At 43.6% G+C, this 25,619-nt stretch overlaps 1 protein-coding gene across 1 annotated transcript in view; it reads right to left on the bottom strand.

Moving 5' to 3' along the window:
* Window positions 1-1,659: 1,659 nt before the first annotated feature.
* The window catches only part of FAM20C (FAM20C golgi associated secretory pathway kinase), a 229,447-nt gene continuing 205,487 nt past the window's right edge, over window positions 1,660-25,619 (bottom strand). The window contains exons 7-10 of the mRNA XM_063934510.1: window positions 19,122-19,231; window positions 14,413-14,494; window positions 5,747-5,806; window positions 1,660-2,811 (exon numbers count right to left, since the gene is read on the bottom strand). Coding sequence (XP_063790580.1) covers window positions 2,559-2,811; window positions 5,747-5,806; window positions 14,413-14,494; window positions 19,122-19,231 — 505 coding nt within the window. The 3' untranslated portion in view covers window positions 1,660-2,558. The remainder of the gene's footprint in view (window positions 2,812-5,746; window positions 5,807-14,412; window positions 14,495-19,121; window positions 19,232-25,619) is intronic.

Below are 25,619 nucleotides of genomic sequence, written 5' to 3'. Positions count from 1 at the left end.
TCGGCCACTAGGGTCGCTAATCTTACTCACACAGCTACCTCATTGCGCCTCTTTTTTTCTTTGCGTCATGTGCTGTTTGGGGAGGGTTTTTTGGAAGGGACATCCTGCGTGACACTGCAGTGCCACTCCTAGATGGGCCCGGTGTTTGTGTCGGCCACTAGGGTCGCTAATCTTACTCACACAGTCAGCTACCTCATTGCGCCTCTTTTTTTCTTTGCGTCATGTGCTGTTTGGGGAGGGTTTTTTGGAAGGGCCATCCTGCGTGACACTGCAGTGCCACTCCTAGATGGGCCCGGTGTTTGTGTCGGCCACTAGGGTCGCTAATCTTACTCACACAGTCAGCTACCTCATTGCGCCTTTTTTTCTTTGCGTCATGTGCTGTTTGGGGAGGGTTTTTTGGAAGGGCCATCCTGCGTGACACTGCAGTGCCACTCCTAGATGGGCCCGGTGTTTGTGTCGGCCACTAGGGTCGCTAATCTTACTCACACAGCTACCTCATTGCGCCTCTTTTTTTCTTTGCGTCATGTGCTGTTTGGGGAGGGTTTTTTGGAAGGGACATCCTGCGTGACACTGCAGTGCCACTCCTAGATGGGCCCGGTGTTTGTGTCGGCCACTAGGGTCGCTTATCTTACTCACACAGCGACCTCGGTGCAAATTTTAGGACTAAAAATAATATTGTGAGGTGTGAGGTATTCAGAATAGACTGAAAATGAGTGTAAATTATGGTTTTTGAGGTTAATAATACTTTGGGATCAAAATGACCCCCAAATTCTATGATTTAAGCTGTTTTTTAGTGTTTTTGGAAAAAAACACCCGAATCCAAAACACACCCGAATCCGACAAAAATAATTCGGTGAGGTTTTGCCAAAACGCGTTCGAACCCAAAACACGGCCGCGGAACCGAACCCAAAACCAAAACACAAAACCCGAAAAATTTCAGGCGCTCATCTCTAGAAATATGTTGAAATATATACAAGACTGTAGGTTTATTCATATGCATGTACTTACCTTGGAGGGACAGCAGATGGCGATATATACAAATGCATGTGTATTATTTGTCTGCTGTATATTCAAGTACTTGTTGGTTTCTTTCCCATGTGTCTTCTAGAGAGAGAGAGCTGAGCAGATGTAGCAGACATGTTGTATTTAAGAAGCTGTTACTGAAAAGCTGATGTTTGCCATATTTGTATTGATCCTGTTACTCAGTGTTATATAAAGAAGTTATACCTTTACAAGACTCATCCTGTCTGATTGTAAGGCAATGCCTGTGATGATCTTTTATGTATGAGACATCCGCTGCACACCTATGGTAATCCATCGCCACACTCATACCCTTCAACTGTACCTTTTTGCCAGGTACAGTATCTTATTTTATGGTCTGTACCGATTTTTAACTCTCCAAATGTCCACTGAAAGTATAGGAAAAGGGGCGTGGTCACACCCCCTTTACCCGTGACCACGCCCACTTTCCTAATTTGTACCGATTTTTATGTATAGAATGTTGGAGGGTATGCACACGCCAACAAAATACCCCACCTGTGGTCTGTCTCAAACCCCCCAAAACAGAAATGGCCACCTGAAATGCTCATGATGAGTATTCCCATTTTAAACCAGTGGCAGCTATTGAATGGAATGGAAAAGAAATAAACAATCTCAGGATACTTATTTGCTGTATCTTTTATTGCACTTTTACCACGCTGCAAACAAATCACAAAAACGCTGCAAAATGAAGCTGATAGCCGCACAATGCAGCTATTATCCATGTATGTATATACAATATTTACACAAATATAGTAAAAGCAAACATGGGAAGGCAGCTACCTGGCTACAAACAACAAGAGCAGAGCTAGGTTACCTGCTGATATCCATTTTATAGTAAACTATATCCCCCTCCCCAGGATGCTTGGCCAGTCAGCGATTGGCAGAGCATGCTGGAAGCACTGAATCAACAATAGCTTGAGTGCCCATGGTTTTCCTTCTCTGATCTAGAAAGTCATGCCCTTGTGTCTTACAGATAAGTAGCTAATGTCAATGATTATCACCATGAACCCTCCACCTTTAAGACTTTGGATTTAAGACCCCCAGAAACACCAATTTGCAGGAAATACAGTATGCTCAAGTTAACGGATTGAAGTCATCTTGAAGGCGTCAGTGTGGTATAGTCAAGTCAGCACCACAGGTAATCAAAACTATACTGTCCCTTTTTTCTCCAAAAAGTGGTACTGTAGGTAGGTCGTCATTTTATATATTTATACCATATATAAATACAAAATAATTTTCATTTTTAAATAAAGGCCTCCTATCTGTACAAAAAAGATTAGGATATGCTTAGAACCCAAAACCATTTCCATAGGTCTTTGACCGTATTCTCTTACGCACATCCAAATAAACTCTACTTATGTTACAGACACGTTATCTAATCCTTCTTGGTTTCTATAGATTTTCTACAGTGGGAACAATTAAACCTTAAATCTGAATTCACTGAATTCACAGAGGAGCATTCGCAGTCTTCGGCAAGACTAAGTTTTCTTGGTTGGGGAAAGTGGCATTCTGCGTCACTACCTCTTAGTCGTTTTGTTGCTCAGATTGGAGTCCAAGTCATTTTCGACTACAGTATCATAGCTATCTTTTTCTATGCAGTCACCGATAGCTTTCAGGATAATTCGGAGCCTTCTGTCCATCGCTTCAAGATGTGGCTGGTAGAGGATTGGGGTTATTTTATCCATTTCTAAGGATTCCTCCATCATTTTGCTCAACTGGTATTCCTCCTTTGCTAGGAGCTGCAATCGCAAGTATGTAGACTTCTTGATCCTGTGAAGAGACAAAGTATATGGCATGGTTTGTCACTATGCATATATAGAGTATTATATTCTCATGTATCATTTCATATTCTTCATCTTGCCACGTGTGAACAGTGTATCTCAGCTATGGCTATATTACAGTTACTTCCACCTGTTAATTCCTGGTCTAGTAGTTTAAAGGGGATATCTAGTGTATGCTCAGCCAAATCATGACTAGCTGGTAGATCAGCAGCAGTGCAATGATATTGACTGAAGAGGTCGATGCATGCGTAGATGCAGGGATCACATGATCAACTCTATACTTCTTATATTCTCACACTTTTTATCTTATGCTTTCTTCATCCAGGTACAACCCATTTCTGTGGAGCATTCCAGCTAGGGAGGCCAATCCCGGGATCAGGATCGGCGGGATCTGGGGATGTGCAGTAGGCCCAAAAACAGCTGGGATTCAATCCCAGGATTGGAAGCTTCAATCCCGGGGATTGAGGGATCAGACACTGCCCGGCTCCCCAGTGCAGTGTGACGTGCAGTGACAGGTCACGCTACGCCATCTGCCGTCACCCACTGAGAGCGATAGATGTTTCCCACCTCTCCACCTCCGTTGTATGGTAAGTATTGTGTGTGTGTGCGGGGCGGGTGGGGGGGTGGACACATAGGGAATAGACCATCCCGGGTATCCCTGGAAACCCGGGATTGACAATTTTTCAATCCCGATACCCGGGATTGGGATTGGCCTCCCTAGTTCAAGCCATGTTATATACTGCCATTCGTCCTAGCGTATAGATCCTTTTAGTAATAGCTTCTTTACTGTATATCCCATAATTGTCTTATGCCTTATTTATTGTAGCTGTATGCTCCTGTGACACTAATCTCAGGCATTGCATTAAATGCTGGTCCTCACCGAACGTCAGTGAGTGATCTCCTGCCAGTATATGAGAAGTTCTCACACCCCAGTTATTACTCTTACATATTCATAGCTGTACAGAATTTGGATAACTACATCTTGGAATGTGTATAGGTGAAATTAGAAGAAACAGCAGGGATATACACTGACAGAGGTTTTGCAAGGCCCAAGATGAAAAATGAAAAGATGCACCATAAAGCAATGTCACATTTAAAATAAATGAGTTTACTATTCCTCCCTTGTGGCTCATTTTCATCTCCATATCCAATATGATCTCAACATACATGCAGAATTCTTGCACGGAGTGTAGGCTCCCCATGACCTGCACCACCTCTCATCTTCCCTGCGCCCTATGTGGTCAGTGTCTGCACTCTGAGTCTGTGCAAGCTCTCTCTCTTATGACTGGCCACAGGCTGGCACAGTGAGCAGCAATGAGTCTTGCAGTACAGCAGTGTGAGCTCTAAGAGAGCAGTGCTCAAGACATGTACCTTCTCCCCCTTAACCTGGCTCTGGCGGAACCCCCTGAGTATATATGCCTCCTATGACTATTCTCACAAGCTGCCTGCTAGATTTGCCTGTCAATATACACTGACCGGGACTTCCATCCTGTTACAGCCAGGGCCGGATTAAGGGCCACATGCGCCTGGGACTGAAGATATTCAGGGACGAGAATCGGGGACGTGTGACAACAAGTGCTGTGTGGGTGTTGTTAGAGCCATATGGGCAAGTACACCCCCTACAATAGAAGCCCCAATGTCTCCCTAATTATGTAAAAATATACAAATTGCATCATTTTGTTAGAAAAATAGAAATACCTGTATATTCTTAATAGGTATGATTAATGGCCAACTATGTGGCCAGCTATTGGTGCCATGATGGTGGGCCTATTTTTATGTGGAGGCCTGGAGCTCCATCCGCCCCATTGTTAATCTGACCCTGGTTACAGCTATGTGCTTTCATTATTTATATCCATCTCTTCTCCCATTTTTCACTTGAGAATGGAGGAATAATGGAAGCTCAATATTGATCTGTATGGAGCGTTGCCGCTGCAATGTACACTACTGTCTAACGAAAGCAGATGACGGATGATACATGTTGTGCTTTACCCTATTTCTGCTCATCATCTGCTTTGGAAGGTGCATTATATGCAATATCTCTCCAAGAGATCGATCTACGTCAGGGCATGTAAGCTTCCCTCACTCACCCGTTCCTCTGTCAAATGGAACAAGGCAGAGATGGGTTTATATAACAATGCTAAAGTGCAACTAGACTTGCCTACTAATTAATGGAGTTATAATAACCTTTTCACTGCCAATCATTCATTTATATACATTCCCCTGATTACTGTGTGTCTGTAAAATAAAATGTTAACACCACATTTCGTATTTGATTAGCAGTAGAAATGTTGGTGCAGTAATTGCTAACGTAATACTACAATGAATTATAAACTACTGACCCCCCAAGTATTATAGTGGTCACTCCTTGTGGTTTTCAAAGCGGATGTGCCCTTTACCCTGCCTGAAGCTGGGTTCACATTTCAGTGATCTGCTGACCCAGTGACACAATGGTGTGATGTATCGATGTGTCATATCCTTGTACAATCTGCTGTATGCGATATATCGTTACCTGGTTAATGTAATGAAACTGCGTTGTGCTTCGCATTGTGCCATCCGATGTGCAGCACATCCAATGGGACACTGCGGTCACACAATTCATCAAGCAATGAATTTTGTGTACACACTACAGTGGTCATCATGCAGAGTGGTCACAGGTATCATGATTGTGCAACAAACTGTATTGGGTGTACCCAGCTTAAGGGGTTTGTTTATTTATTAAGAGTTAGTTTGTAAAACCTGTAATTTTGTGTCATGTTCCTGCCCAATATTAAAAAGGACAGAGCTTCTACTAGCCAGACATGGCTTATAGAAGCATTGCCCTTTTAAGTATTGGGCAGAAAGCCAGAAACACAACCCGAAATGATGGGTTTTATAACCCGACTCTTGATAAACCCCTGAGACTTAAAGCCAGCCTGTCTCCTTACCTGCAGCATTGATTCAGCGGTACCAGGATAGACAGCTCGTCATGGGAATACTTTCCAAATCTGTTAAAGGAAAAACAAATGGTCACAACAGGAATGCTAGCAGTGTGTGTATAACTGTTACCTGACTGGATAATCATTGGAAACCCTTTACTGCACTGCACATTTGGCATCTGTATTAAGAGTCACACACATCTTACACTTAGGGCACCTTGTGGCAGATGTGTTAATCTGGAGAAGTGATAAAGCAGTGTTAAGCACAAGGGGATAACACACCAGCCAATCATTACGGATTTGAAAAATGACAGTTAGGAGCTGATTGGCTGGTGCGTTATTATCACCTTGCACTTATCACTGCTTTATCTCTTCTTTATCCTGTCTCCATGCTTAATACATCTGCTCCCTTGTGTCTATAGAGGTGGCTTAGCAAAGTACATAAGGGCGTGCACATGCATTTTACGCACGGCCCTTAGAGACACCTCCTACGTAGTTAAACTGATAGTTAGATATACCTTTTAAGTAGTGATGTGCAGGTTCTTGGTTCTCGGTTCTTTTTGCCAAACTAGAGCATATTTACCTGGATTTATCTTATTGGCTATCCAAAACACGTGAGAGACGATAGCCAATAAGATGCAGTTTTTGAGATCCGAGTAAAACCGAGAAAATCCTTGGAAATCCGAACCTGCATATCTCTACTATAAAGGAGGCTATTCTTCTAGGCATGCATAAACCAGATGGAAGATTATGTGATGATGGTATATCATTGCTACAAATGCATCCACGGGCCTGATGCAGGTATTTATATCAATTCTATAGTTATGTAAATCCCATATTCAGTTCTCAGTAGGAGCCGCAGCCCATGTGCAGATCTGGTCCTGCAATGTCGCTCGCAGTGCCCCAAAAGCCGCTGCTTATCGACATGCTACTGGTATTTGGAGGTGGCAACGGGGAGCCTTCCAGTAAATTGGGGCATATCGTCCCCTTTATCCGGGAATACTGAAGCCAGTGGCTGCATCTTCAGACACAGCTTCACTAGCCCTAGCAGTTTTATATGGTCAGACATCCTGAGTAACCTGAGGTCACGGTCACTCAGATGAACCAAGGCTGTGTCAAGCAGCAGATCACAGAAGCCTTCGGTGGACATCTGTTTACTTAAGATGCCTCCTGCAGCTAATTAGCATATTTGCGCGCAGCGACTGTGTAATTAGTGTTCATCACTGAATATGGCCCTATATGCTCTATTTTAACTTTGCCATATCTTAAGGTTCATCCAACTCAAAATGCAAAAAACAAAAAAGTGAGGGTGTGCAGACACAGCGTTGTGTATATGTTCTGTGAACGTCTCTGCATCCCACTCTGAATGCATCCCCTTGAGTATAGTTTACAGAAAACCATTATGCATAAAATAGTTGTTCCGTGAGGCACTTTCTTTTAACAAAAATGTATTTCCGAAATGAAAGCGTTTTATGCTGTGAGTTGTGTGAGCATATGGGACACAGCTGTCGTAGCGGCCCCTCATACTGCGCACTGTCTCACATCTTTCTCTTTCCTTTTTTAGACAGAATAACATATTATAGAATAAAATGTAATAATGTATAAACCATTTCTCCACAGATGATAGACATGCGTGGCCTAAATTCACCAATGTCTTAATTTGCTGCAGCAAGTACAGTGTTATTTTATATTTAATTTAGATGTAGCAGTTTCCTGTACAACTTTATTGAATGCTTAGATAGACTGACTTCACTATTAAGTTTAAATGGAAAATGTATTCTATATATAGTAATGGTTTAGTTGTATATAAATGTACAATAGGAAGCACAGACAAATTTTATTCTGTATAATTTACTACTGTATACAGTACTTAACAGTATCTTAAAATACCAGCCTCTTTATATGAGTGGTTTTGCCTATATCATACTTGTCTACCCTTTAAGAATCCAGGACACTCTAGAATTTAGGAGAGATCTACATGACTTCCAGGGAAGCAGGGAACCCTCCCAAATCCCACCCACTTCCCTAATAAAGTTGGTGGGGCTACATGGCATGATTTTCTGTGAATCTTGCCATTCTGGTCCTGCCCCCTGCAGCATCATACAGTCATTTGTAGCATTATGCCACGAGGGGGGTGGGGGGGGAGAAACAATGACATCAATTGTATCAATTCCCCTCACTTTCGGGACCACCTGGAGGGAGGCCCTGAAAGTTGGCAAATCTGGCCCGTACTGATTGCTCCATTAAGCTAATGTTGTACCGTCTTTCAGACTTTCATTATGCCACACAGTCAGATATGGACTATGACCTAATTGCTAAATGGCCAGATCTATAGCCAGTATGACCAGACACACTGTGCACGGTAGTTGTCCAACTGCTGTTTATTACTGCAGCAAATATGGAGACTGGACACCTGCAGGCCATTTTACTGTTGGTTCTCAATATTACGCAGTACCATCACCATATTTTTTATTTGTAATTCTTATAACTTGTAACCAGGAAGAAATCAGCTAAATTATTTCAGAAATCAATAAAATAAGCAGTGCCGTTGCAGGGCACAGAAATGCCCTGGGCTGGCTTCCAAAATCCCCCATCAAGATGCGGTCATGTTACCGCCACAGGGACTATTCCCACTTGTGGGTGTCTACGACATCCACAGAGTGGGAACAGAACCTGTGGCGATTGCAACGAGCCCGCAAGGGGCTTTGTAGCACTCGGCCCCCGCCGGTATTTCGCTGCTGGGATCCCAGGATCAATATGCTGACCTCTGGGATCCCTTCCTCCGGTCTCCCAGCCCCCCCCCCCCTCCCTCCATCCTAATATGCATGTTATTGTACATCATGATGTCACATAGGAAGTGGCAGGAGCAGGAAGATTGGTTAAGGTTGTGCCCTGTGACTTTCCATGTAGCGGGGTCCCCAGAAGCTGGAAAAGGGCAGTGGCTCTGCTGCCTCCTTGGTCTAGAGCCATTGGCAGCACCACCAGCTGCACACCCCTTGTTAGGCCACGGAAAATAAGCTTGTCCAGAATATGGTAGCTGTTATAAATCTTGTATCTACTTAGCACTATGTTTTGTTCGGTCCGGATACAAATGAAAATATGAATTGGTGGTGATTCTCATAGACGGGCAGTAACGCCTTCTATCATCCAGTTCTTGTAAATAACACAAATGAGATTAGTCTGTTGGCTTAGTACAAATGTCCCTACAGACAGATTCGACAAGTGTCAGGTGATCTCTGCATCTGACAGCACATGTGTAAAATGCACGCTTAGATAATGTATGATTTATCATTATTTTCTTTTCTAGAAAACTGATCTTCAACATACTATAGTATGTATCAGAGTTCATCAACAAAGGGCAGATCATTAGCTGGATGGTGCAAAGTAGATTTGGACCAAGTGTAGCCAGATTTTCAGTGGGGACATAAGACAGGGCCTTGCTGAGACTGGACATGTAGTAAACAATTCCTGGACCATTATCTGATGCACCAGAACGGTTCTCACATTTACTATACAAGGTACTGTAAGATTATGTTTATAACTCTTTTGTACAACATAGCAAAAACATTTTTAAGGCAAAACCAGAATGCTTTAACTCTCGCAGCTAATTCACTGAAATCTCTACACTTTCCAAGTTCTGCAGGCTATGACATTTGGCTAAAGAACTTTTAATAATATTAGGTATTTTGCAAGTTCTACAGCAGCCAATATTATTAAAATAAGGTTTAGGAAAACTCTGGCAGTAGTTGAATACAACAATAAAAGCTGTATAATATATAGACGGTGATTCAGAGGTAGATGCAGTGAGCACAGCAGCTAGGTCTATGGCTACAGCTGCTATATGCAAATATGGTAACGCAGCAGGAGGCGTTGTGTGTTAATAGACACCTCCTGCATGTTTGTGTGGGGTGTGGATTATTAGATCTACGCTAAAAAGGTCTACAGTCAATAGGTCTACCACTAATGGTAGACATGCATTAGGTCGACAGGGTGAAAAGGTCGACACAGAATAGGTAGACAGTAGAAAGGGTTGACAGGGTCAAAATGTCGACATAGAATAGGTAGACAGAAGAAAAGGTTGACACGGTCAAAAGGTGGAAATGGTCAACACAAAAAAAAAGGTAGACAATTTTATTTTTATTTTTTTAGTGTTTTGTCACTTTTCTGCCACAAACAAGCCCCATTAGGGCACCACGTCCCCTCACATGTCTCGCGACTTCTGGTAAGCTGCCTCACTCCACCACCGATGCGCTTGACACAGGTTACTATTCCCAATTGTAGTCCACATGGATGGTAAAGTATGAAAAAGTTGGGGAAAAAAGTGTGTGGGCCATATGTGTCAACCATTGTCATGTCAGCTTTTTGACCCTGTCAACCTCTTGAACTGTCAACCTTTACATATTGACCTTCTGACCCTGTCGACGTAATGCATGTCTACCATTAGTGGTTGAACTATTGACTGTAGGCCTTTTAGTGTAGATCTATAGCCCGGATACCATTTGTGTGATCTGCTGCTGCATTCGAGGAACGCTGCCCAGTACCGCCTCCTTCCCACACTCCAAACGTCCGCAGCCTATCGGTGAGGCTGCAGCTTAGCAGGCACTGCATGTGATGACTGGGTCATACGCAGCCCCCACCCTCGCCATCTGTGTTGTATGCAAACCAACGGGCCCTTGACGCTCTATTAATATTATAATGGGACACTTTACATGTTAAGATGGAAGCACAAAAGATAGGTGAATTGAATTGAATAATTCACTGGCTAATGAAAATAGTATCTGTACTAGCCTTCATTTCTTTGTGCATCATAGCTATGTTATCACTGATTCTCCATGAATAATTGTCAAATGACAATAAAACCAATGCATAAGTCACAGTAGAATGGAGATAGCTCACTGTGACTTTTGTGGCAATAGAAGTCTATTTGCATACTGTAAGTGTGCGGCTCTGCTGATACAATTATCAAGTTCCAGCAGTTATTTGTAGTTTCATATTTCACAGAACATACAGAACAGTATATGAATAGAATGACAATTCATTCTGCTGTGAAGTGTGGTTGAGGTAGGTGGGAACACTTGAGGTCAAATGCCATTGGCGCAATGTGCAAACTTTCACGGACAAATGTGGAATCTTCCAAATACTGTAGGCCATGTGACAGTCAGGAGGATTTTGCTTATCTCTAGGATGCAATATATTTTCCACATACAGTTAATTTGACTTAAGTCAGTAAACATGACATTACTGTATGACAACCAGTAAGAGTTACTGATGCAACTAGAGTTTATGGGATGCAGTCATGTGACCGGCAATCAGGATCCCGGCGTTCACCATCCCAGTGCCTCTAGTCAAAATCCCTACCCACAGGGTCTATTCCCACTCGTGGGAATGGACCTGTGGCTAGCACAGCGAGCCACCGAGCCTGCAAGGTGCTTTGTTGCGCTCTGCTGCCGGGATCCCGGGGTCAGTATGCTGACCGCTGGGATCCCGGCAGCCGGCAAAGCGTGCCCAACCCTATTTGTATATGGCAATAATAGGCAATACAAGGGCCCAATGGGAGAATGCAGTGGTAGGGGCCATGCATTTAGGTGTGTCTAGCCTCCAGAGGGAGTATAGTCAGCCACCACAGAGGCTTGGCTAAACATTACAGAGTGCATGGTCTGGGCCCCTTTATAAATATATATAGTAAATACTGCTAGTGCATGCATGATAATGTACCAGATTAATAACAGCAATGCACTGTATACACCAAAGTCCTGTGCAGTATAATGTATATGTACATTTGTATATAACAAATATATGCCCAAATTTATCAAGCCATGGAGAGTGATAAATAGCACGGTGATAAAGTACCAGCCAATCAGCTCCTAACTGTCGTTTTTCAAACACAGACTGTAACATGGCAGTTTGGAGCTGATTGGCTGGCACTTTATCACCATGCCATTTATCACTCTCCAAGGCTTGATAAATGGGGGCCATAATGTATAATTCTAATGCAGTGTCTAGAACCTGATCCCTAGAGCATGGGGTGGGCCCTCAGACAGTGGGGCCCAATGGGGGTGTCCCCTGCACCCCGTAGGTACATTTCATGGGCAGCAGCAAAAATTTATATATATATATATATATACATACTGTATAGAGAGAGAGAGAGAGAGAGAGAGAGAGAGAGAGAGAGAGAGCGAGAGAGAGAGAAATAGTGTTTTACATGTAGAGGGCGCTAAAACGGCTTTGCATTCTTAATGTCATAGGTGTGAATGTGATATTTATTCTTTCTGTCATTTGTTGGATCACTGCTACCTCTGTATTGAAAAGTTTTTAAATCACTGTAGTGATTTTTTGGAAAATAAATGGAAAATTCTGTATGTTTTAAATCTCTAATTGGATGTTAAACTGGGTGGATAGTAATTCAGTTCTATACATATTGTACTAAATGGGAATTGGCTAACCCCAATCATATTAGCGCCCTCTAAAACACTATTTCTCTATAGTCAGTCTCTGGTTCTTGCTAACGAGGAATTGTTTAAGAAGTGATGCTCATTTGACATTGGCGCAAGAAAAGGGCATTTCTTTGGTTGATAATATGAAAACAGCGTGAAATGGACAGATAAATGTTTTATTGCTGTGTTATCTTTAGTTTAACATGATAAAGTTAATTGTACTAAATGCCCTATCAGCATATTCCAGCTGGGAACCAGCCTGCAGGTTCCCATCAGTTAACAATACCTTATCTAAAATAAAAGAACATGACCATGACCACCATATGGCATTAAAAATTTGTCAAGCTTTTATTTTAAATTCCAGTAAACTTATGGAGGCATAAGAAAGAGCTGAAGCTAATCAGTGACAACCCGTCTTACACCAATAAGGTGGCAACAAAGGACTTGCAGGGCTAATTGCCCTTCTCAATGGCAAGTGCAAACCTACAGGGCCAACTGCCCTTCTCAACGGCAAGTTCTAGGTCACAAACCCCTCCTCCAATACCACGACAAAATTGTCTGGCCAGAAAGCCCTTGCAACTGACCCCAGTAGGGTGGAATCAGCCTACTTAATGTACTGAAGAGGAACAGACCTAGATGGATTGCAGCCACTGGACTGCCATCCTTTTAAACAAAAAGATCGACAGACAACAAAGGGAAGAATAGAAAGGGAGGGAGACTGAAGAAAAAGAGGCATAACCCTGCCTAAAATGCACTAAACTAGCTTCCCATCCCATATACGGGAGACCGCCGGTCACTGTATAGGCCCCTAAATCCCGCACACTCACAATCCCGGTGGTCGACATGCCGACAAGCAGGGACTCTTCCCACTCGTGGGTGTCCATGACACCCATAGAGTGGGAATAGAACCTGTGGGGAGGCCGCTGAGTGGATTGTGCGCTCGCCCCCTCCCCCTGCCAGCATTCCGCTACCTGGATACCGGCGTTGGTATGCTGACTGGCGGTCTCCTGAACGCCGGTCACGCATACCCAACCCCCATAAACATACCCCTACAACATTCTAATTGGCTAACTGAATTAACCCAATAGCTCCCTGCACTTAATCCCCAAATCTGAAAACTGCCTAAGGATTTAAATACTACTCCTGCACATGAAGTGCACCACCTCCTCAAAATCTATCAACAATTGGGTTCCCAAACTTAGTCCGCAATTACAGTTTAGTCTTTTTATTTATTTTTCTGTCCATTTTCATTCTTTTTTCACATATACAGGTGTTTTTTTCTCTTTTGTGGTATGTATAGTTATGAGTGAAGGTGTTGTTGCACAATTAATAGTTTATGGCATAGTTTCGGACTTTGTCGCGCTGCGCCTTTAACTGTGAATTTGAAACCCAAACTTTGAATTTTAGCTTTACCAGTTATAAAATAAACATCACAGTGGCTGAATCAAAATATAAATTTTGCAGCAGCCCAGTTCTATCAAATCTAGAATTCTTACTCCATACAGTACATTGTGTAGATCAGTGGTTCCCAAACTTTTTTAAATCACGGCGCCCTAGAGTATCAAAATTTGTTTCACGGCCCATAGGCAAAAAGTTTTTTCTTGAGAAATTTAGAAATAGATATTAAATTAAGTAAATTGTGTTTATAGGTCATCCTTAGCTTCAGTTATGTGGTGAGGGACAAGATTTACTTCTGTTTGTCCACATACAGGTATCTTATGATTGACAGCCATCAGCACCAGTTCTGACTATTACAGTGACGATAAATGATTTAAATTGGTCCTGGACCACCAATCCAAGGCACCCCTGAAAGTACCCCAGGGTACCACAGCACACAGTTTGAAAACCACTGGTGTAGATGGAGACGTTCAGTGATTATGTCTGTGTGTCTGACATTCAAACCAAGCAGCAGCACTTATTTGCTCTGTGCGCCATCTAGTTTTTGAAACTTTTTGGGATACCAGGACTAAATTAAGAAATACAGAATGTATTTATGAGGAGCAAGGGTTAAATGAGTAGCGGAATTTGCTGTCTCATGTAGGGAGAGAGCATGATGACTAATAAACCATCAAATCAATTATTTTCTCTACTTGACAGGAGATTTAGTGGTTGAATAACCTGATCTATGAGGCTCAAGAAGAAATACTGACTTCTCCTAGTACAATACATTACACATGAAGTACAGAAACTGAAAGTGTGAATTGATATTACAGTGTAAAGAGTTTTGATTGTAACATTTACCCTCGTCCATTATCCAGATGAATAATAAACGTTTCGTTTCCAAACTTCTCAAAGGTCTCATAATGGTGACGATCCATATTTCCTGTGGACAGACAAAAGTGTATTGTTAGCAGAGGTTTCTATACAGTTAGGAAGGCAGAAAGCCTACTGTATATCATGTATAATTATTTATCATCTCAATATTTGAAAGCAGCTCTTAGCAAATTGCAAAAGTAGGTGCCTTGAACATAGTGCACATTACTAGCTGAAAAGTTGCACAACATAGAAACAAGAGAGCAGGTGCACCATACAACCATTAGAATTATAATAAATGTAATAATTATACATCATATACAAGGTTTTTTGGCATAAAATTGGCCAATATTATGAGCCTACCCACCAAACGTCAAGGTAACCTCATTGGGTAGGCCCCTAACAATCTAGGGGTTCACCTCCAAACCAGCTGGAAAGTTAGTAGGATGCATGCTACTGTATAAACCTGTGGTTTAAAAGTTATTTTTGGGCGTAGTAGGTGGAACCGTCACAATTTATGGTGCATGCTCTGTTCATGTGGAGATTTGTAATACAATAAAGCAATCATTAAGAAAATTATATTTTGCAGTAGTTGATAATGTAGATACTGCTTAAATGAACACATAATAGAACTAAGCAATCTAAATTTTATACTGTAATGGGAAGAATTTAAAGTGGGAAGAATTTAATGTTGGTGGAAAAAACAGTTTTGTAGTCACATCAACTAATATTCCTCAGATAGTAGTTAGTAGAGATACTTACAACTGGTTGGTAAATTGGTTCATCCAATCTAGTGTGGTACTGTACTGCTTGAAATTCAACATAAATTTAATAACTAGATAGAATAAAAATATTGAAGTTTAAACTAGAGATGTGCGGGTTTGGATTTACTTGGTACTTAACGCCAAATTAGCAAAATTCATATTTATCTAGATTTTTCTTATTGGCTATCCAAAACACAAAACACATGACAGCCGGATAGCCAATAAGATGGCATTTTGAGATCCAAGTAAATCCGAACCCGCACATCTCTAGTTTAAATAGCAAAATTTTTTATAGATTTTTCTTTCATACAAACTAAAGATTTATACTCGAACATTAATATTATCTGTTCGAATTGAAAGAAAAAAACCTCAGATAAGAACCTGAGCTGGAAGCACAGTGACAGTGTAACGCTATCACAGTGCTTTCTGGTGCGGGTCCCTCCACAGCCAATCAGCTTGCGTGGCCCCCGCATGCAATATCCTGCCTTATAACAGGTGTAGTTCCAAGGGTGGCGAAAACTTTAGAAGCACATACTCTAAAAGGGAGATCCATACATTAATTTTACGATTCTGTACAACTGCATGCTGCTGACTGGTAGAAGAGAAATCCTACTGTACATATGATTTGTTTCTTGCTTATCTACTTGTGAGCTTGCACGTCTAGCTGTGTATCATTGGCAGGTACCCTCACAGAAATGCTGCCTCGACTGTAACAGCCGGATGCTGTGAGGTTCCTGTGAACACTGGGGGGTCATTCCGAGTTGATCGCACGTAGCAACTTTTCCGTGCGATCAGCTAGACGCCGCCTATGGGGGAGGGCTTTTTTGCATAGCAATGCTGCAAACACTTGTGCAAAAAAAGTTTTGTGTAGAAGTAGACCAGGGTAACAGTTAATTACCCTGTGCGATCGATCTAGTGATGCAGGTCCCGGAATTGACGTCAGACATCCGCCCTCCAAACGCCTGGACACGCCTGCATTCGCCGCACCACTCCCAGAAAACGGTCAGTTGACGCCCCGGATTCTTCCTCCTGTCAATCTTCTTGTGGTCGCCGCTGCGACCGCTTTCTTCGTTCGCGGCATCACTGCCCGGCAACAGCCACCGACACGCTTGCGCAATGTGGCCGCCGCACATGCGCATTTCCAACGCAATCGCATGGCTGCGAAGAAGTGCAGCGTGCGATCGGGTTGGAATGACCCCCACTGTTACTGTTGTCTCATGTCTTGGACCACATTCCTGTACACTGAGTTGTTGATACATTTATCTACCTGCTGAACCTGACCTTGCCCTCTATGGATGTCATCTATGCACACAATGAACATCGCAAGAAGTCATATTGTTTTACCAAAGACCATCTGATTAGACTAGCCAAAGCAATACAAAGCAACTACAGCAGTATACTGGCTGGAAATAACAGTGCGGTCTGAGATGGGGTACAGTGACCTGGCTGGGATATTGGAGGAGGTCTGTCAGTCTTACTGCGCTGTAGAAGGAACCCATGCCTCAAACTGTCACCAGCTGGGATTAGATCATCTCTGAGGTTTGATTTACAATCGTCATATTAATTTCAAATGATCTTGGCCATGACTACAGGAACATATTTGCTTTATTTTACTTACGTATTATAGTATGTTTAATCAAGGTATTAATACAAGTAGCTTGTTGGTTTTATTAAAAATAAAATGTTTGCTTTAATATATGTCTATACAGTAAAATGGTCAATGCAAGGTCAAGGAGGGCAACTACTGTACCTTCCCATTGGCTGACACTATGGTGGTCATTCCGAGTTGTTCGCTCGTTGCCGTTTTTCGCAACGGAGCGATTAGGTGGAAAATGCACATGTAATTTTACACAAAACTTTGGCGATTTACACAAGCTCGAGCGACGTTTTGTCATCGCTCGAGTGATCGTAGTGTGATTGACAGGAAGAGGGTGTTTCTGGGCGGAAACTGGCCGTTTTCAGGGAGTGTGCTAAAAAACGCAGGCGTGCCAGGTAAAAACGCAGGAGTGGCTGGAGAAACGGGGGAGTGGCTGGCCGAACGCAGGGCGTGTTTGTGACGTCAAACCAGGAACTAAACGGACTGAGGTGATCACAATCTAGGAGTAGGTCTGGAGCTACTCAGAAACTGCAGGGAATTATTTAGTAGCAGTTCTGCTAATCTTTCATTCGCTATTCTGCTAAACTAAGATACATTCCCAGAGGGCGGCGGCCTAGCGTGTGCAATGCTGCTAAAAGCAGCTAGCGAGTGAACAACTCGGAATGACCACCTATTTGTCTTTAGTTAACCTTTATATAATATTGCAACATTTAAATGTAAAAACAGCATAAGCTTCGGAGGTTTTGTATTGTGGACGGAATGTGCTGTTATCTCTTTAAACATGCCTAAAAAATCGTAGGTGAAGAGCTCCTCAATGTTGTGTCACCATTGCACATTTGCTGGCAGAAACAGTGAGTTCCATTCATAGTTACTGACTGCAACTAAGCACATGATAAATCCAACAACAGGACTATTGTGGATAAAGAGGCCATATAAATTCCCATAAAATGGGAATAAAACTGTCTGTGACAACGGACTAGATATGAATAATGCTGAATTACTGTACATATAACAGAGTTTTTATTCCATTTATTACCATAACAGAGATGAATGGTTTTAGAATACATAGAACTGTAAATTCTATTTTCTATCAGATTTGTTCAAGGTGTTAAAGTAAATTGATTAATATTTGTAAAATGGTAGCTGATTTGCACAATGGTATGTTTTGTTAGCTTAGGAAGCTCATAATTAGACACTTGTTTATGTAAAGCAGAGGTAGGTGCCACGGAGAACGTCAGCTGTGGTAGCATTGTTTGTTCCAGAACAGGGAATTCTGGGATTTGCAGTGCCTCAAAAGAGGGGTAGTGTGTATAGACACTTTTTCTAAGGAATAAATATGTGGTGATATTTAGCTTTAATTATGCTTAGTCCTATTCCATTCACACCACACAGCAGACAGGGCCAGCTGGTGGCTGGTCACCATCATGCTGTCATGGTGATGGGCCTATTTTTATGTGGAGGCCTGGAGCTGTAGTTCCATCCGCCCCATTGTTAATCTGGCCCTGACTGCAGAGCAAATTGACCAGTTTTGTCCCAAGTCTATTCATGTGAACTACAAATGCTGTGCAAACGGAATTCCATGAAATAATGAAGTAAAAGTGGAACTCAAAGGCGACTGAACTTTTAAGCATTGTAAAATGGATCGTTTCACCAACAAAACGTGATGTATGCAAAGTATTGCGGATATTTTCCTCATCACATGTCACAAGTCACTACCCCTGTCTCCCAAAGGACAGTTTACCTCTTTCAGACCGCCAGCTTCACACGGGTTATGGCACATGAGCATGCATAACCCGTGTTTCTGTGCAGTGTGAAAGATGCCAGGGGAAATATCCTGGGTGGAGCGACCCAGTATTTCAAACTTGGTAGCGATCAGGGCTGAATATGGCTTCAACCCGGGTCGCTGTGCAGTGTGAACGGGAGCTGGATCAATGCTACCCGTTTCCCATTCACTCTGTGGGGACGGGCCGCGCTTGGAGATCATGTAATCTCTAAGCACCGCCCCCGCCACGTCACCGATGACGTCAACAACCCGGCAATATGGGCCTGAGGCGGGTAGCACCTGGGAAGCTACCGTGTCAGGCACCCGGGTACGACCCGCCTCAGGCGGTCTGAAAGGGGTATTAGTATTAGCTGTAGATACTGTATGTGCCATGATGAATCATACTGTATACTGTATGTCAGTATGGAATCTATACAGTCATTAGAGATGGAACCATGCCATGACCTGCGTTGGACAGTCCAGTTCCTATTCTGAAATAACTTTCTGCGAGTAAATAACTTTTAATTACTATATGGACTCTTCAGCAGTGTTTCCAGAAAACATTTTTTCTTACCCATTAAAAAGTCGAACACAGTCATATCGATGAGATCTAGTAGTCTTGTGCCACTGTCATAGGGCGGAGTCTGCTTGACTTCTTCACAGTAGTCAAAATCAACTTCCCATCTAATCAACAATAGACACAGGTTTAAAATGTACATAGTGTAACTTCCATCATTCACCAAACAGAGAATAGATAGGCTAGTAGCTGTTCAGCCTTCCTGGTACATGCTGTAGATATACAAATACACACACACACTAATAATACAAATAAAAGCTAACATGCCTGAATACAGTAAGATGGTTGTTCTGAATACATTATTGTAACTCTTTTATTTCTTTTTTTGCTTTGTCAGCGTAATGAACACGTTATTACAACTAGCACTTTTCACCTTTAACTGTATTAAATAAATCTACCAAAACTGATCTTTTCCCACTGGTAAAAAAAAAAGTACATACAGTATTAATCATACTATTATGCTAAATTTCAACGGCTACACATTTATTTATATCTCATGATTATCTTTTCTATTGTAGAATGCTGCATATATACCGTGTTAGGGGGGTCATTTCGAGTTTTTTCGCTTAATGCGCATGCGCAATGTCCGCACTGCGACTGCGCCAAGTAAATTTGCTATGCAGTTAGGATTTTTACTCACGGCTTTTTCATCGTTCTGGCGATCGTAATGTGATTGACAGGAAATGGGTGTTACTGGGCGGAAACAGGCCGTTTTATGGGCGTGTGGGAAAAAACGCTACCGTTTCCGGAAAAAACGCAGGAGTGGCCGGAGAAACGGAGGAGTGTCTGGGCGAACGCTGGGTGTGTTTGTGACGTCAAACCAGGAACGACAAGCAGTGAAATGATCGCAGATGCCGAGTAAGTCTGGAGCTACTCAGAAACTGCTATGAGGTGTGTAATCGCAATATTGTGAATACATCGTTCGCAATTTTAAGATGCTAAGATTCACTCCCAGTAGGCGGCGGCTTAGCATGAGCAAATCTGCTAAAATCTGCTTGCGAGCGAACAACTCGGAATGACCCCCAAGATTACACATATATTTGTGTTTGGAAGATCGCTGTCAAACTCCTCAGCCGGTTTCTTAGCATTCCCACTGCTTCCAGCTCGCTGTGATTCATCGTCCATTAAGAATTTGTCAGCTAACGTCAGACTATGTGTATTCTGCTTATAATTAGCTAAAACTTGTAACCTTTTACCACATGAAACGTTGCATATTTTAGGCAGCAGATAAGCTGATGCTTGAGGTACCAGTGAAAAAAAATCAAAATGGCTTCTACAAAAGCTTTTCATTAATTGAGATATATGTAATAGGGATTATTACAGAGGCTCAGTCATTATGTCGGCATTCAAAATGTCGACACCATAATGTCAACATGGTCAAAATGTCCACAGTGAATGTTGACAGTACAGATTTAGGCAGCGACGGACTGGGGCCTTGATTCGGCCATGGCGTGCGTCACAGGGGGCTCGCGCACACGTCACAGGGGGACGTGCCGCACCACGTATGGGGGCGTGCCGCGAGTCGTGGGGGCGTGGACTCGTGACACGCCCCCATTACCATGGCGACGGTTGCTGTGGGAAGCGGGATGCGCTAAAAGGCCGGGGGCGTGGACTCGTGGCATGCCCCCATTTCCATGGAGACCATGGAACCAGAGTGCCAGAGGCTGTGCTGCGCGCGGCCTTTCCGGCTCTCTAAGCGACCGTTTCAGCCCACATGCCCATCGGGCCTTCTGGCATGTGCCAGAAGTGCCAGATGGCCAGTCTGGCCATGGATTTAGGGATAGGCTGCAGCTAGGTTAGGGTTAGGCTGTGGTTAGAGCTCTAACGCTAGAAAAACGCTTTGTCGACAATACATGCCAATAGTCAAAATGCATGATGTTGACCATGTAGATATTGTGCATGTCGGCATTTGGAATCTCAACATAACATCATAGACCCGTGAGGATCTTAAGCTATTCGTTGTCATTGCATTTAGGGTGTGCCTCTATGATTCTTTCAGTGGGAGATATATCACAACTTGGAAAGAGATAAAGCGGAGAGGGATAAAGTACCAACAAATCAGCTCGTGTCATTTTCAAACACAGCCTTACAGTTAGGAGCTGATTGGTTAGTGTTTCTTTCTCCACGTTATCCCTCTCCAGTCTTTGATAGAGCTATCCCTGTATGTACTACCAACTAACAAACAGTAGCTTCAGCATACGTCACTACAGCCACAACTAGCTATAAGGACAGATTAGGCCACAGTCTACTCAAAGTGTGCACCGACCCTCATTGCCATGATGCCCAATTTCCAATTTATCAGCAGGCCTTGTTCTGTTTGGTCTTGGAAAACTGGAAATGTAGTGAAACTTGATCAACATTTCCATTTGATATTTAGCAAAAGCACCTATATGCTCCTTTTTATAATCACAAAGTTTTATTGAAGAAATAGAAACAATGAAAAAATGGAGATAATTGACATAATCAAAGCACAATAAAACTAGAATAACATCAACATAAATCAGAACAGAAGTGGGAGCATAAATGTACATGTTGAGATACATAGACTAGAAAATTAAGTGCATGAATTTGTCTTTTATTTTCTCTATCGTCCTAGTGGATGCTGGGGTTCCTGAAAGGACCATGGGGAATAGCGGCTCCGCAGGAGACAGGGCACAAAAAGTAAAGCTTTAGGACCAGGTGGTGTGCACTGGCTCCTCCCCCTATGACCCTCCTCCAAGCCTCAGTTAGATTTTTGTGCCCGGCCGAGAAGGGTGCAATCTAGGTGGCTCTCCTAAAGAGCTGCTTAGAAAAGTTTAGCTTAGGTTTTTTATTTTACAGTGAGTCCTGCTGGCAACAGGATCACTGCAACGAGGGACTTAGGGGAGAAGAAGTGAACTCACCTGCGTGCAGGATGGATTGGCTTCTTTGGCTACTGGACATTAGCTCCAGAGGGACGATCACAGGTACAGCCTGGATGGTCACCGGAGCCTCGCCGCCGGCCCCCTTGCAGATGCTGAAACAAGAAGAAGGTCCAGAATCGGCGGCATGAAGACTCCTCAGTCTTCTTAAGGTAGCGCACAGCACTGCAGCTGTGCGCCATTTCCTCTCAGCACACTTCACACGGCAGTCACTGAGGGTGCAGGGCGCTGGAAGGGGGGCGCCCTGGGAGGCAATGAAAACCTATTTTTGGCTAAAAATACCTCACATATAGCCTCCGGGGGCTATATGGAGATATTTAACCCCTGCCAGAATCCGTTAAGAGCGGGAGACGAGGCCGCCGAAAAAGGGGCGGGGCCTATCTCCTCAGCACACAGCGCCATTTTCCCTCACAGAAAGGCTGGAGGGAAGGCTCCCAGGCTCTCCCCTGCACTGCACTACAGAAACAGGGTTAAAACAGAGAGGGGGGGCACTAATTTGGCGTTAGAAATATATAAAAAAGATGCTATAAGGGAAAACACTTATATAAGGTTGTCCCTATATAATTATAGCGTTTTTGGTGTGTGCTGGCAAACTCTCCCTCTGTCTCTCCAAAGGGCTAGTAGGTCCTGTCCTCTATCAGAGCATTCCCTGTGTGTGTGCTGTGTGTCGGTACGTGTGTGTCGACATGTATGAGGACGATGTTGGTGAGGAGGCGGAGCAATTGCCTGTAATGGTGATGTCACTCTCTAGGGAGTCGACACCGGAATGGATGGCTTATTTAGGGAATTACGTGATAATGTCAACACGCGGCAAGGTCGGTTGACGACATGAGACGGCCGACAAACAATTAGTACCGGTCCAGACGTCTCAAAAACACCGTCAGGGGTTTTAAAACGCCCGTTTACTTTAGTCGGTCGACACAGACACAGACAGGGACACTGAATCCAGTGTCGACGGTGAATAAACAAACGTATTCCTTATCAGGGCCACACGTTAAGGGCAATGAAGGAGGTGTTACATATTTCTGATACTACAAGTACCACAAAAGAGGGTATTATGTGGGATGTGAAAAAACTACCGTAGTTTTTCCTGAATCAGATAAATTAAATGAAGTGTGTGATGATGCGTGGGTTCCCCCCGATAGAAAATATGGGCGGTATACCCTTTCCCGCCAGAAGTTAGGGCGCGTTGGGAAACACCCCTTAGGGTGGATAAGGCGCTCACACGCTTATCAGAACAAGTGGCGGTACCGTCTATAGATAGGGCCGTCCTCAAGGAGCCAGCTGACAGGAGGCTGGAAAATATCATAAAAAGTATATACACACATACTGGTGTTATACTGCGACCAGCGATCGCCTCAGCCTGGATGTGCAGAGCTGGGGTGGCTTGGTCGGATTCCCTGACTAAAAATATTGATACCCTTGACAGGGACAGTATTTTATTGACTATAGAGCATTTAAAGGATGCATTTCTATATATGCGAGATGCACAGAGGGATATTTGCACTCTGGCATCAAGAGTAAGTGCGATGTCCATATCTGCCAGAAGATGTTTATGGACACGACAGTGGTCAGGTGATGCAGATTCCAAACGGCACAAAGGTGTATTGCCGTATAAAGGAAGAGGAGTTATTTGGGGTCGGTCCATCGGACCTGGTGGCCACGGCAACTGCTGGAAAATCCACCGTTTTTTACCCTAAGTCACATCTCTGCAGAAAAAGACACCGTCTTTTCAGCTTCAGTCCTTTCGTCCCTATAAGAGTCATATCTGCCCAGGGATAGAGGAAAGGGAAGAAGACTGCAGCAGGCAGCCCATTCCCAGGAACAGAAGCGTTCCACCGCTTCTGACAAGCTCTCAGCATGACGCTGAGACCGTACAGGACCCCTGGATCCTACAAGTAGTATCCCAGGGGTACAGATTGGAATGTCGAGACGTTTCCCCTGCGCAGGCTCCTGAAGTCTGCTTTACCAAGGTCTCCCTCCGACAAGGAGGCAGTATGGGAAACAATTCACGAGCTGTATTCCCAGCAGGTGATAATTAAATTACCCCTCCTACAACAAGAAAAGGGGTATTATTCCACACTATATTGTGGTACTGAAGCCAGAAGGCTAGGTGAGACCTATTCTAAATCTAAAAAAATTTGAACACTTACAAAGGTTCAAATCAAGATGGAGTCACTCAGAGCAGTGATAACGAACCGGGAAGAAGGGGACTATATGGTGTCCCGAGACATCAGGGATGCTTACCTCCATGTCCCAAATTTGCCCTTATCACTAAGGGTACCTCAGGTTCGTGGTACAGAACTGTCACTATCAGTTTCAGACGCTGCCGTTTGGATTGTCCACGGCACCCCGGGTCTTTACCAAGGTAATGGCCGAAATGATGGTTCTTCTTCAAAGAAAAGGCGTCTTAATTATCCCTTACTTGGACGATCTCCTGATAAGGGCAAAGTCCAGGGAACAGTTGGAGGTCGGAGTAGCACTATCTCGGATACTGTTACAACAGCAGGGGTGGATTCTAAATATTCCAAAATCGCAGCTGATCCCGACAACAAGTCTCCTGTGCTTAGGGATGATTCTGGACACAGTCCAGAAAAAGGTGTTTCTCCCGGAAGAGAAAGCCAGGGAGTTATCCGAGCTAGTCAGGAACCTCCTAAAATCAGTGCATCATTGCACAAGGGCCATGGTAAAAAAAATGGTGACTTCCTTCGAAGCAATTCCAGTGGGCAGATTTCATGCAAGAACTCTTCAGTGGGATCTGCTGGACAAATGGTCCGGATCGCATCTTCAGATGCATCAGCGGATAACCCTATATCCAAGGACAAGGGTGTCTCTCCTGTGGTGGTTACAGAGTGCTCATCTTCTAGAGGGCCGCAGATTCGGCATTCAGTTTTGGATGTTGGTGACCACGGAGGCCAGCCCGAGAGGCTGGGGAGCAGTCACACAAGGAAAAAATTTCCAGGGAGTGTGATCAAGTCTGGAGACTTTTCTCCACATAAATATAGCTAAGGGTAAATTTATAATGCTCTAAGCTTAGCAAGACCTCTGCTTCAAGGTCAGCCGGTATTGATCCAGTGGGATAAAACATCACGGCAGTCGCCCACGTAAATAGACAGGGCGGCACAAGAAGCAGGAGGGCAGTGGCAAAAACTGCAAGGACTTTTCGCTGGGCGGAAAATCATGTGATAGCACTGTCAGCAGTGTTTCATTCCGGGAATGGAAACTGGGAAGCAGACTTCCTCAGTAGGCACGACCTCCACCCGGCAGAGTGGGATCTTCATTGGGAAGTTTTCCACATGATTGTAAACCGTTGGGAATTACCAAAGGTGGACATGATGGCGTCCCGTCTGAACAAAAAACGGGACAGGTATTGCGCCAGGTTAAGAGACCCTCAGGCAATAGCTGTGGACGTTCTGGTAACACCGTGGGTGTACCAGTCGATGTATGTGTTCCATCCTCTGCTTTTCATACCTAAGGTACTGAGAATTATAAGACGTAGAGGAGTAAGAACTATACTCATGGCTCCGGATTGGCCAAGAAGGACTTGGTACCCGGAACTTCAAGAGATGCTCACAGAGGACTTATGGCCTCTGCC

Source organism: Pseudophryne corroboree, chromosome 7, assembly GCF_028390025.1.
Source record: "Pseudophryne corroboree isolate aPseCor3 chromosome 7, aPseCor3.hap2, whole genome shotgun sequence".
Classification (NCBI taxonomy): domain Eukaryota; kingdom Metazoa; phylum Chordata; class Amphibia; order Anura; family Myobatrachidae; genus Pseudophryne; species Pseudophryne corroboree.
This window is presented reverse-complemented; position numbering and strand designations above follow the sequence as displayed.